Here is a 15,000-nt window from a genome sequence, read left to right on the forward strand (position 1 = left end):
GCACCGACACCAACGGGAACGACACGTACACCAAGGGAAACAACTTGATCCTCAGGGCACAGCCAGTGAATAGGTCCAGTCAGTGCTGGCCAGCCCCCCAAAACAGGCCCGGAGACCGCAGCCTGTCCGCGGCACCACACCTCAGCACTGAGCTGAAAAGCACACACACCACACCGCACCGCACCACACCGCGCCACACCACACCACACCACACCACACCGCACCGCACCACACCACAGCACACCACACCGCACCACACCACACCACACCACACCGCACCACACCACACCGCACCACACCGCGCCACACCACACTACAGCACACCGCACCACACCACACCACAGCACACCGCACCACACCACACCACAGCACACCGCACCACACCGCACCACACCACACCACACCGCGCCACACCACACCACAGCACACCGCACCACACCGCACCACACCACACCACACCGCACCGCACCACCACACCACACCACACCACACCGCACGACACCACACCACACCGCACCGCACCACCACACCACACCACACCACACCGCACCACACCACACCACACCGCACCGCACCACCACACCACACCACACCACACCGCACGACACCACACCACACCGCACCGCACCACCACACCACACCACACCACACCGCACCACACCACACCACACCACACCGCACCACACCACACCACACCACACCGCGCCACACCACACCACACCACACCACACCGCGCCACACCACACCACACCACACCACACCACACCACAGCACACCGCGCCACACCACACCACACCACACCACACCACACCACACCACACCGCGCCACACCACACCACACCACACCACACCACACCACACCACACCGCGCCACACCACACCACACCACACCACACCACACCACACCACACCGCGCCACACCGCACCACACCACACCACACCACACCACAGCAACATCGCAGCCCCGAGCAACGTGACCTAAACGACGTCAGCCAGCAAGTCGTTAGACTCCACCCCAAACCCCACAGCCGGGCACATGACCATCACCATGACTGCTGTCCTGTTGCTGGCCGGGTTGTTGGGGTGTGTGTCGGGTGGACGGGTGGGCCCCAACCTGCTGACCAACGGGGACTTTGAGAACGGCACTGACCCCTGGCAATGCTGGAACCACCAGTGTATCTTCACTGACGACCACTACTCTGGGTCCCACGGCATTGAGTCCCACAACAGGTATGTGAATCCTGCAGCAGGTATGTGAATCCTGCAACAGGTATGTGAATTCTATGAAAGGTATGAAAGACATGTGAATCCTGCAACAGGTATGTGAATCCTGCAGCAGGTGTGTGAATCCTGCAACAGGTATGTGAATCCTATGAAAGGTATGAAAGACATGTGAATCCTGCAACAGGTGTGTCAATCCTGCAACAGGTATGTGAATCCTGAAAAGGGTATGTGAGTCAACAGGTATGTGAATCCTGCAACAGGTATGAAAGGTATGTGAATCCTGCAACAGGTATGTGAATCATTGTCACGGACGACATAATGGTTCCGCTGTTTTTTTCTTTTCCTTTACGTTTATGGAGGGCCGGTGGATCGCTGGATTATTTTTAGAGGCGGGTGTGTTTCGTATGCGCGTGCACGATGTTTTCCATCGTGCGTGTTCCCCTTGCGTTCGAGCGTAGTGAGATCGTGTTGTGTCATGTTTTCTTTGGTTTGTAAGTGTCTCGTGCAATTGAACGGAAAAAAATATATAGGAAGCTGAGTGAACAGAGTGAGCGGAGTTCTAGTGCTTCAAATGCTCCTCGCCGGTTTGTCCCTAGCTTCACTCGAAGGGAGTCAGTCCTTGGAGAAGGACGGTGGTAGAACCAGCGCTTAGCGGCTGATGTTCGTTGTTCTTTTCCTCTGTAAATGACTTTGTGTCCGCCAGTGGAACTGTTCTTCATCTGTGTTTCGATGTTAGCACCCGTTGTTCGTTTATGGAATACTGTGCGGTGGCCAGTGGGTGATTTTGTCTTGTCCTGTCAGCGTTTCTCCAGTTGCCTGGCGCGCGTATTGAGGTGTTGTGCCTCCGTTCTAATCGTGGGGCAACGCCACGTCGCTCTAGGTAGGAGCTTGTGTTCCAGACCTGTTTATGTATTGTTTTTCTCCGTCGTGGTTCATTGTTACGTTTGTATTTTCTGTCTCCTGTTTGTTGTGACCTTTCTCTTGTCATGGTTTATTATTGTGGAAGTTATGAGCCTGTGAAGGGGCGATGAGTTGTTACATGTTGCTCAAATGTTATAGTGGAAATGTAAGGAATAAATATTGAATTTTTTTTTTTTTTTTTAAACATTTTTTTAATTCCATTTTGGTAGGTTGACATTTTACAACAACAGCATCTTAATGGACATTTATAAAGAAGAAAAAAACAAACAAAGAACAAAAAACAAACACCATAAATACTTTGATAGAAACAGCCAAGCAGCTGGATTATACACTGGTTGGTTATCATCATGGAGTATTATCATTCATTTCTTAAGATCTTACACAAGCTGTCAAGGAATACAAACTGTCAAGTATCTTAGAACACGTTTACGGAAAGTGAACACCTCAATCATTTCTTATGAATATCAATAAAAAGAAAATAAATATGGATGGGTATTTTTCGTTAATCATGAACAGGTTACTAATCATTTGTGATCAATAATTTGTAAGGCAGCCATCTGGCAGAGAAAATGGTATGGTTAAAGTTAATATATGCATTATATTCTTCAATTCTATATCGAGTTTTTAATTTGTTCAAAAAAACTGATATTTGTGGAAAGCTGTCTTCAATTTTACATAAATATAAGTAATACTTTGCAAACAATATTATAAAACACAAAACAGCATCAGTTGTTATTGTCACATCATGTCCAAATAGCACAAGTGATTCTGTTAACTTTAAATTTCCTGCGTTTACACATCTCTCTTTTATCAAGTCCGTTAAAGCGTTCCAAAACATTTGCACATAATTACATTTCCAAAAAGCATGATCAATACTGTCTTTGTGTTCTCTACAAAAACTACAGTTGTTATTATCCGTAACACCAATTTCTTTTAAAACAATTTTTGTACATAAACATCGGTGTATTATTTTCAGCTGAAACCATTTCAGCTTTACATCAACTATCTTGTGTGCATGCATAAAACAAGATTTCCAGTTATGATGCATCAAAAGCTTTAAGTCCCATTTCTCACAACATTTTGGTTTCATATCATTTTCAATCAACACATCATAATATGGTCTTGAGCCTTTAGAAACAGAAAACAAGTGTTTGAAGCAGAGCGAAGTATTTGTGTGTCTGTTGCCATCCACATGAATATTATGCTTTTTAACTAATTCGTTTATTGTTGATTTATATCCAGCATAAGTAAGGAAATCAATGTGCAAATCATATTTTTCTTTGAAGCGTACATATGAAAAAACTTTACCATCATCATCAAAAAACTGTGCAAGACAATACACATCATGATTACTGAGCAGTCTGGATATAATACACCTTTTACCAATTTGAACACGATTATTATAACACAATGGCTCTGCAAGCAGTTCCGCTGAGTTTTTTGGTTCACATTTATAAAAGAAAATCTTATAACTTTCAAACACATTTGTCCAGAACTGGTTATATTTGGCAAAATTTAAGATAAACTCTGGACCATATTTATCAATAGCTGGCCATTGGGGGAAGTTACACAACAAGAGGTGCTTCCACTTGTGATTTGAATTTTCAGCTTTACGAATCCAGGAAAGCTTTAAAGATAAGGCAAACAATTTAACATCAGGAAGACCGATGCCACCATTTTTTACACTTTTATGAGCAGTTTTAAGGCTAATTTTATCTGGTTTATTGTTCCAAACAAACTTATAACAAATATGTTGACATGTATTAAAAAATGTATCCGGTGGGTTTGGCAAAAGCAACCACAGATGAGTCAGTTTGGAAAGAATAACAGATTTCAGAATTGCTACTCTGCCTAGAGGGGTTAACTGGCGTTTTACCCATATCTTATACAAATATCTTATTTCTGCTAATCTCTCTGAATAGTTTATAGTTACACATTCTTTTAAATCATTAGTAAACCAAATCCCTAAAATTCGGAATCTTGTAGGATTCCAGTCCATACCTAAATGTTCCATATAACGCGTCTTAGAATTCTTTTTGCTCCCTAACCAAATAGCACTAGCTTTTCTTGAATTCAAATAGAGACCTGAGACACAGCCAAATTTATCAAGAGTTGTAACACAACATTCAAAAGATTTCCTATCCCCAGCAAGTAGAAATTCTGTATCATCAGCATATTGGGTCAGTTTATTCTCAACATCGTTAATTTTTATTCCTCGGATATCCGAATTTTCCCTTACCATTATAGCTAATATTTCTACACACATTACAAATAAATAAGGTGATATAGGGTCTCCTTGTCTGCAACCTCTCTTAACTTCAAACCAGTCAGAGACCTGACCATTCACAATCACACATGACTTAATATTTGTGTAAAATACACTAATCCATCTACACATATTTTCTTTGAACCCAAATGCCTTTAACACTTTAAACATGAAATCCCAATTTATTGAGTCAAAAGCCTTTTCGAAATCTATGTTCAGTAATAAACCAGGTAGATTATGTTTATCTAAGTAAGCTATGATATCATATATCAACCTCAAATTATCTCCAATGTATCTATTTCTAATAAACCCTGTTTGATCTTCATTAATAATGTTAGGTAATACTGGTTTCAAGCGGTTAGCAATACAAGATGACCCAATTTTATAAACTACATTTAAAAGAGAGATGGGTCTCCAATTTTTCAAATATTGTCTTGGCTTATCACCTTTGGGGGATACACGTAATCACTCCTTCCTTTTGCGCAGAAGACATTTCTCCTTTCCTGAAACTAGCATTAAGTGCCCTAACAACAAATATTCCTATTTTCTTCCAAAAGACTTAAAAAAATTCTGCACTAAAGCCATCTGTACCTGGACTCTTATTATTTTTCATATTTCTAATAACTTGTGCCGCTTCCTCCATTGTAATCATACCTTCTAAATCACTTGCTTCTGACTCATTCAAACATGGAATATAATTCACTAAATTTTCAATTTCACAATGTTCCACCTCAACATTCACATATAAAGATCTATAAAAATTATGTACTTCATTTAAGATATCCTTTTGATTTGTTAGAACATTGTCGTATTGATCAATAATTTTGGCTGTGTTTACTAACATAATGACGTTTTTCTAAATTACAAAAATATTTACTAACTTTCTCTCCCTCAGCTATCCATCTAGCTCTAGACCTTAATAATACCCCTTCCATCCGCTTCTCTCGAATATCTTGTAATTGTTTTTGTTTAATTTCTAGAACTTTAATATCTTCTTTATTTTTATTTTGATATTTATCTAAGTTACAGATGTCTCCTTCTAACTGTCTTTCTTCTTCTATCATTTTTTTTCTTTTTCATTGAAGTATAAGAAATTGTTCTCGATCGTATTTTCATTAAAAGAAAGTCAAGAAAAATGTCATCAGGAACAGAGAACACCAGTTCATCATCCGGTGTGTCATCAGAATACATATTAATAGCATTTTCTTTTTTAACATTATTTATTTCCATATTTATTTCATCCACATATGTTTTATCCTTTAGAAGAGATGTATTTAATTTCCAAAACGTATTGCGCTTTACATTCTCGCTGAATTTAAGTTTCAACGAAATGGCTGAATGATCTGTTCTGTACCCATATTCTATGTCTGCATCATCTATCAAGGATACTACAGTGTCTGAGATCAAAAAGAAATCTAATCTAGCCTGTTGGAAAGGATTAGTTCTTCTCCAAGTGTAACGAGGGCAGTCTGGGTTTAATTCACGCCAGATGTCATTCAGATCTAAATTTTCTATCATGTTTTCAACGACCACTTTTGCTTTTGGATTATTTACATGTTTATAATTATGGTAATCTATTGTTGGGTTAAGAACTAAATTGAAATCCCCAGCTATTATAACATTCTCTACATTATTTTCACTTATTTTTTGTTTTAAATTCACATAAAAATCAGGATCATCTTTATTTGGTCCATATACATTAACAAAGAGGAAATTATTTTTTTTGTATCTCAACAAGTAGAATAATGAAATTCCCTGAACTATCAGTTATTGTCCGTTTCACTTTAAATTCGAAATTATTGTTAAACATTATTGCGACCCCTCTTGCATTCGACGTATAGCTTGAAAAATAGCAAGTATATCCCCATTCTGCTGAAACATATTTCTCCATCTTTTCTTCAAAATGCGTATCCTGTAAAAAATAGAGTACTTCTTATTTCTCAAGTAATGGAAAATATCACGTCTTTTGTGTGAACTATTCAGACCTTGACAATTAACTGATACAATGGATATATTACCATTCATGTTTGTCCATAAAGAAGTATGACAAATATATGCATCCAACCCAACGAAAGAGATTATCCAAATACACCATGCTTGGCAGTACAAACCCCAAAATACACATGGACATGTTTATACAGATAACATGAAAAGTCTTTGAAGTTGTGAAAATTATAGTTATATATATGGTCGAAAGACCCCAAAACATAGTACATATATCTATGAAAACAGTGACAATAATAATAATATTTTTTAAAAGCAAGCAAAATAAACTGGACTGTCGCTCGCGAGCGGAAGTGCAGTCCCTATGGCTATTTTTGTCTTATAAATTATATACCGGGACTCTAAAATGATATGTGTATGTGTGTGTGTGTGTGTGTGTGTGTGTGTGTGCGTGCGTGCGTGTGTGTGCGCGCGCACATGCGCGTCTGTGCTGGTGTATGTGGAGAGAGAGAGAGAGAGAGCGCAGAGCAAGGCAAGGAATAACAATTTCTCAGCAAAACACAAAAAATTCATTCATCTGCGTGCAGTACATGAGTAGCTGTCATCCGTCCCATGCGGTAATTTTAGACACAGAATGTGCACGTGTTTACTGGGAAAATACGACCATGCATTTTGCAACTGATGATCGGTCACCTCCCTCAACACTATATAACCACATCAGTACAATTTCACAACTTCTATTTTCAACAAATCAAACACTCACAATATGCACCGGTACAACCCCCCCCCCCCCCCAAAAAAAAAGCAACAAAAAAAAAGCGAACAAACAATCAATGTGAAACAAAAAACAAACAAACAACAGGAAAAAAACACACATGAGAATTCAATCCCACAATCAATCATGGGACAATCAATCCACAATTGACGCTAACATCACTTTCGCTTCCTCACATCCCTTTCACCAACTCAAAACTATAATGTCATGGATTCAATGATAAAATACAACCGAGTCCAGTTATATGAAACTAAAGGACTCACATAGATTAACAGTCAATGACTTAGATAATGAAAGTTAAGTCTACATAAAATAAAGCATATCCGACATAACAAACAAGCAAATGGAAAAGTCATTTGTAGCAAAACACAAATAAATGCTTGTTCTTTATTGAAATTTAAGAATTGGGGAGGAGCTACATTTTTGACATGTCTGCCCAAGTGGGAGTTTTCAATGGAAGGGTTTTTTTTTTATCGTGGAAACAAAAGACCGTCCTGTGCTTCTAGTGATGGTGGTTTGACATCTCACTTACCAGTGCCCTTGTGGTAAGATATCTTGCTTTTTATATGCTCAAGACAATTTTACTGGATATTTTTGTTAAGGTTTAAGGAGCTCGTCCAACTAGAGGCCACGAGTTAACATCGGGAGTGAATTTATGCTTGCAGAAAACACTGAGTACTGTTGTATATGGTAAATGATTTGTTTTGACATGTGAAATATTGGAAGAAAGGGAGATAATTATTAGTCTATTTTTACGGCGGCGAGGCGTGCGGAAAAAGATGCCGGCAACCATTGTTAATGTCATTCACTTAAAAAAAAACCCAACCAACTATAACGTATGTTTTCCATATTTGAAAAAAATTGATATCTTTCGAAATAATTATTCATCAATGGTTTTGGGCTGCCAGTGCGTCTTCCTGTGCGCTCCTCGCTGGGTGCCGCCAGTTTTGTAGATGTTTTGTTGTAACATGGTGGTTCCAGACCATCCGCCTCTCGGAGCCGGCGACGGATCCGCTGACGATTGCCATACTGGGGGCCTATCTTCCGTCCGCCAGCGTCAGCAACACTATGTTCATGTGTTTAATTTTTTTTTATCGTGGAAACAAAAGACCATCCTGTGCTTATAGTGATGGTGGTTTGACATCTCACTTACCAGTGCCCTTGTGGTAAAATGTGACAAGACTAAAGCTGTGGTTCTGCTGACTTTTTTTTTTTTTGGGGGGGGGGGGGGAGGGGGTTGTTGTTGTTGTTGTTTGTTTGTTTTTTGTATGCTCTTGAATTTTTAAAAAAATTTACATACATATATAGACATATACACACAATCATTAAATGCATTACATAATTTCGTTTCTGTGTGGGCTTGTGTTGTGGCGTTTGTAGTGGGGTATCTTGGGGAGGGTGCACGTCCGCTTTAGCACGCGTGACAATCATATGAAAGGCATGTGAATCCTGCAACAGGTGTGTGAATCCTGCAACAGGTATGTGAATCCTGCTACAGGTATGTGAATCCTATGAAAGGTATGTGAATCCTGCAACAGGTGTGTGAATCCTGCAACGGGTATGTGAATCCTGCAACGGGTATGTGAATCCTGCAATGGGTATGTGAATCAACAGGTATGAAAGGTATGTGAATCCTGCAACAGGTATGTGAATCCTGCAACAGGTATGTGAATCCCAGTGCAAAGGGTATGTGAATCAACAGGTATCGGTGAATCCTGCAACAGGTATGAAAGGTATGTGAATCCTGCAACAGGTGTGTGAATCCTGCTACACGTATGTGAATCCCGCAACAGGTGTGTGCTCAGCTGGCGGAGGGGTTGGGGGGGGGGGATGCAAGGGGCGGGTGGAGGGTAGTGACGTCCTGAGACAGCATGACCTTTTAGTTTGTTGACGTGACCTCAGTCTGTTGTGAGTCTGTTGACACGACATTAGTCTGTTGACACGACTTGAGTCTGTTGACACGACTTGAGTCTGTTGACACGACTTGAGTCTGTTGACACATTAGTCTGTTGACGTGACTTGAGTCTGTTGACACGACATTAGTCTGTTGACGTGACTTGAGTCTGTTGACACGACATTAGTCTGTTGACACGACATTAGTCTGTTGACATGACCTCATGAGTTTGCTGACATGACCTGAGTCTGTTGACAGGTAGTGAAGGAGGTAGGTGGTGTATAGGGGAGTGGGAGTAGGGGTGGGGTGGGGCGGGACGGGGGATCATTGCAAGCATTGATATTCACTCCCTGTCTCCCTGTTTGTTCGTTTATTTATAGTATGTCCATCTGAGGTGATGATATTAGACTGAAAATAAATGATATATTTTTATTATCATTATCATCATTATTCCTATCATCGTGAATTTTTTTTTTTTTTTTTTTTTTTTTTTTTTACTTAGAAATGATCATTCCTGAAATTCAATGGCAGGGGAAGAACTATTCAACTGAAAAAGGGGCGGTTGAGGTGGAGGGGGGGGGGGTGGGGGGAGTGAGGAAGAGAGAGAGGGGGGGCAGGGGGGGGGGGGGGGACAAAATGTGGAAAAGATAGAGTACAAAATGTAAAATGGAGAGGGTGAGTGTCAGTGATTGGAGAAAGAAAAACATATCAATGGAAGGGTGTGTGTGAGAGGGGGGTGGGGTGGGTGAAGCGGGATTAGGACAGAAAATTAATCAATAATCAAACATCGCATGCAATACTTCTAAAAGATTATTATTTGAAAAGAGGATGATGTGGGGACCTACAATAAACAACCAACTGCACTATTTGACACACAACTAGCTAACTTTAGTCAAGAACATTTTGAAATACATAACTCCCAGTTTTGAAAAAAGATACATAATGTACCTGACTCAACAACTCTAAATAGTTTATTGAAATTGAGTGTTTTTTGTTCATTGGTGAGAGAGAGAGAGAGAGAGAGAGAGAGAGAGAGAGAGCGAGAGCGAGCCCGACTCACAACGTTAAAGACACCCACTCTTACTCCCCTTATTGAAAACGACACCCACTCAAACTTTCTCCTTATTCAAAAGCTTTTTTTTTTTTTTTGAAGATAGTGAAGACCTGAAATCAATATGGAAAAATGTGGGAACGTGTTGAGAGAATTCACTTTTCGCAACGGCAGTTGATGACGAGAACAGTGACCTGAAATCAATTGAAAAAATGTGGGAACGTGACGAGAGAATTCACTTTTCGCAACGGCCCATCCCTGTTCAGACGTGCAAAAAGAAATGAACACACACACACACACACACACACACACACACACACACACCTCTCGATTTCCTTCTTTCCCTTCTTTCTTACACGGTGCGGTGGTCAAATGGTCAGAGTGCTTGCTTCTCGTCCATCTTAAGTCGCACCCGCTGGGTTAGGGGTGGAGACTTTTTTTTATATCTGCCATGTCAACAGAATAATATGTACATTTCTGCTAGTGCCTGAACCTCCTTCGTGTATATACGCACGCAGACGGAAGATCAAATACGCACGTTAAAGATCCTGTAATCCATGTCAACGTTCGGTGGGTTATGAAAACAAGAATAATTATACCCAGCATGCACATCCCCGAAAACGGAGTATGGCTGCTTGCATGGCGGGGTAGACAAAGAAAAAAAAAAAACCTGTCATACTCGTAAAATGGTACCTCTCTCTCTCCCTCTCTCTCTCTCTCTCTCTCTCTCTCTCTGTGTGTGTGTGTGTGTGTGTGTGTGTGTGTGTGTGTGAATGAAGCCTAACTGAATGACACAGGAAACGAATGATGAGCCCCCTTTGGCATCTGTAAGTCGGCTCTACCAAGTAGGCACCCTGTTATACAAATGATTCGTGTTTGTAAAGTGCTTAGAGCTTGGTCTCTGACCGAGGATAGGCGCTGTGTAAGTGTCCATATCATCGTCATCTTTCCTTGATGATGATAATAATAATGATGATATTGCTCCTGCTCCTGATGACAACAGCAATAACTGACAGAGAGATAAGAACAATTATCACCATCGTCGTCTTCATCATCAACTACACCACCACCATCACCACCATCATCATCATCATCTCCATAACCATCGTGAGACCAATCCTACCGACATCATATACGACGACGTTGATGATGACGTGGCGATGGCGCCGCTGTGGTGACGTCAGAGGCTACGCGTGGCAAGGCCCCAGCCAGTTCGTGCAGCTACGTCAGGGCCAGGACTACTCTGTGGACGGCTTCATGAAGCTGTACTATGATGCCGGCAGAGGACAGGACGCCATTCTGGAGCTGGAGTTCACCTACCACGGTAATCAGGATCAGGATGATTATAACAATAACAATAGCAGCAACGACTGACAACAATAATACTAATACTACTACTGATAATAATACTCTAAAAATAATAGTAATAACAATATTAATACTACTATTACTACTATATATATGATAGTCAGTCGTGTCCGACTATGACCATCAGAACAGCACAGGAGGCAACTGCTGTTCCGACTATTTGGGCTAGAATTTGATTATAGTGGAGAGTGTCTTGCCCAAGTACATCCCCACTCTCTCGGCCAAGAGGGTTTTAGAACAGTCGGCGTTGGGATGGTTCCCAAAGGCCGACTAGCCCACAAGGCTGCAGCACTACTACTACTACTACTACTACTACTACTACTACAAAATCATAACATTATAAAAATAATGATGATGATGATGACGACAATACTACTACTACTAGTACTAAATATGTTATATAAAATCCACTACTACTACTACTACTACTACTGCTGCTGCTGCTGCTGCTGCTACTACTGCTACTGCTGCTACTGCCGCTTATGATGGTGATGCTATGACACAGGAAACAATACCAATATTGCAAACGAAATTCCGCATGAAAACAGCATCACTGTTGTCAGTGAAACCAGGGGGTTGAGGGGCGGGAGGGGGGGGGGGGGGCGTGCGGGGGGGGGGGGGGGGGGCGGGGGGGGGGGCACGGGGGTTGTGCCTCAGGGGGAGGTGGAGGTAGGAAGGGGAGGGTGATGATGGGACGGAGGGGTGGGGGAAGGCTGAGGAGGAGGAGGAGGAGGAGAAACGGGTGACGATGACGACGACGATGATGATGATGACGATGATGATGATGATGATGAAGGTGATGTTGATGGCGATAATGATGACGATGATGATGTTGACAGTAATGTTGATGGCGATGATGATGATGATGACGATGATGTTGACAGTGATGTTGATGGCGATGATGATGATGATGACGATGATGATGACGGTGATGTTGATGGCGATGATGATGATGATGACGAAGATGATGATGTTGATGACGGTGATGTTGATGACGGTGATGTTGATGACGGTGATGATGACGTGGTGTGTGTTTTACAGACGATTCCAAGGGCTACATCAAAGCTGCAGCCCGGAGCAACATCCGGGTCACTGACGGCTGGATCCACCTGAAGGGAAACTTCCGCGCCCCGGACAGAGGTCACCACCCCCACACCGCAACCACTCCCACCCCTCAACCACCACAACCATCATCATCACCTCTACCAACCATCACCACCCTATCACTACCTCCACCCCAAACCATCACTACCCCATCACAATTACCACCTCCACCCCCAACCATCACCATCCTCAACCATCACCACCCCCCCAACCAACCCCACCCCGGCACCCCCCAACCATCACCACCCCCAACCCCACCCCCACCCTCGACCACCCCACACCTACCACCCCAAACCATCACCACCTCCACCCCAAACCATCACTACCCCATCACAATTACCACCCCCACCCCCAACCATCACCACCCCAACCACCACCACCCCAACCATCACCACCACCCCACCCATCACCACCCCACCCATCACCACCCCAACCATCACCACCACCCCAACCATCACCACCACCCCAACCATCACCACCCCACCCATCACCACCCCAACCATCACCACCACCCCACCCATCACCACCCCACCCATCACCACCCCAACCATCACCACCACCCCAACCATCACCACCCATCACCACCCCAACCATCACCACCACCCCAACCATCACCACCACCCCAACCATCACCACCCCAACCATCACCACCCCACCCATCACCACCCCAACCATCACCACCCCTACCCCCAACCATCACTACCCCATCACAATTACCACCCCCACCCCCAACCATCACCACCCCCACCTCAACCATCCCCATGTGTGTGTGTGTGTGTCTGTGTCTGAGTGTGTGTATGTGTGTGTGTGTGTGTGTGTGTGTGTGTGTCTGTGTCTGTGTCTGTGTCTGTGTCTGTGTGTGTGTCTGTGTCTGTGTCTGAGTGTGTGTGTGTGTGTCTGTGTGTCTGTGTGTCTGTGTGTGTGTCTGTGTCTGTGTGTGTGTGTGTGCAGCCTTCAAGACGACCCGCCTGTACTTCCAGGGCCCGCAGCCTCACATCAACTACGTGGTGGACGACGCCGCCCTGAGGGAGGGGCAAGACGCCAACACTGACCACGGCTTCGGCAGCTCGGGGGAGAACATCGACAAGATCCGTAAGAGCGACATCCACGTCAGGTTGGTCACCACTACACTCCTGTCACTGCACGCTTTGAGAGACAGAGAGGGAGACGCACGCACATACGTACACACACACGCGCGCGCTCACACACCCACACACACACGCACGCACGCACGCACGCACGCACGCACGCACACACACACACTGACTGGCTGGCTGACTGACTGACATACAGTCAGACAGAGAGGCTGGGTGGTACAAGAGGCAGACAGACCAACAGACAGACAGACAGACTGGCACTGGAGGCAGACTGACAGACGGACAGACAGACATACCGACAGACAGGCTGGCACTAAAAGCAGGTTGACAGAAAGGTAGACAGCAATGACACTGGCTCTTCATTTTGCAACGGTAAAGGTATTTTCTCTCATTTAGGTTTTCATGGACAGAATGAGAGGAAGAGCTTCTCTCTCTCTGCCAAGGAATTTCACGTCATGATTGTGTACCTCTCAGCAGGTCCAGACAAAACACTGGCGTGAGATTTTCTCAAAAAGGTGACGGCCTCATGCCGAGTGTAGAGGATTAAATGTGGATCGTCATCGTCATCGTGTCTGGATGGAAGGTATTTTAAAAAGATTCTGCATTGTGTGTGTGTGTGCAGTGTTGCCGGCAATGGAACCAGTGATGACATCGAAATCAAGGTAATTGTGACACTGAAGTGAAGGTCATTGTGACGCTGAAGTGAAGGTCATTGTGACGCTGAAGTGAAGATCATTGTGAAAGTCATTGTGACGCTGAAGTAAAGGTCATTGTGACACTGAAGTGAAAGTAATTATTTCATTCAAGTGAAGGTCATTGTGACGCTGAAGTGAAGGTCATTGTGACGCTGAAGTGAAGGTCATTGTGACATTCAAGTGAAGGTCATTGTGACACTGAAGTGGAGGTCAGACAAGACAGACGGTGGACAGACAGACGACAGAAAACGGAGGGAGAGAGAGAGAACGAACTTTTATTCATTATTGAGAGGAAAAGGAACAAGCAAAACTGGCTTGTTTTCATCCTGACTCGTGAAAAGAGAAAACAAAGAACCACACAATACAAAAACATAACACTGAGAGAGGGAGAGACACACAGACACAGAGACAGAAACAGAATAAATGACTGGTTGACTGATCGATCGATCTTGAATACTCAACGCGCGAAGACCCTAGGCCAAAGCTTAGTCTTGCAACCTGTGTTTATCCACAACTCCCTTCCCCTTGCCCCCTTCCCCCCTGCCACTCCCCCACCCCCCTCCCTCACCCAGATCGTGCAGACGAGGAAGTCATTCCCGTTCGGCACAGCGGTGGCGGCACCTCGCTACCTGGACAGCGGTCTGCAGCGCTACAGAGACTT

The 15,000-nt window shown here is 43.6% G+C and overlaps 1 protein-coding gene across 1 annotated transcript in view; it reads left to right on the top strand.

Annotated features, from left to right (window-relative positions):
- Window positions 1-929: 929 nt before the first annotated feature.
- The window catches only part of LOC143298224 (uncharacterized), a 22,333-nt gene continuing 8,262 nt past the window's right edge, over window positions 930-15,000 (top strand). The window contains exons 1-6 of the mRNA XM_076611023.1: window positions 930-1,230; window positions 11,260-11,399; window positions 12,485-12,583; window positions 13,499-13,661; window positions 14,267-14,306; window positions 14,912-15,000. The exon at window positions 14,912-15,000 is cut by the window's right edge and continues 70 nt beyond it. Of these exons, the coding sequence (XP_076467138.1) occupies window positions 1,037-1,230; window positions 11,260-11,399; window positions 12,485-12,583; window positions 13,499-13,661; window positions 14,267-14,306; window positions 14,912-15,000 (725 nt within the window). The 5' untranslated portion in view covers window positions 930-1,036. The remainder of the gene's footprint in view (window positions 1,231-11,259; window positions 11,400-12,484; window positions 12,584-13,498; window positions 13,662-14,266; window positions 14,307-14,911) is intronic.

This window comes from Babylonia areolata, chromosome 23, assembly GCF_041734735.1.
Source record: "Babylonia areolata isolate BAREFJ2019XMU chromosome 23, ASM4173473v1, whole genome shotgun sequence".
Taxonomy (NCBI): Eukaryota; Metazoa; Mollusca; class Gastropoda; order Neogastropoda; family Buccinidae; genus Babylonia; species Babylonia areolata.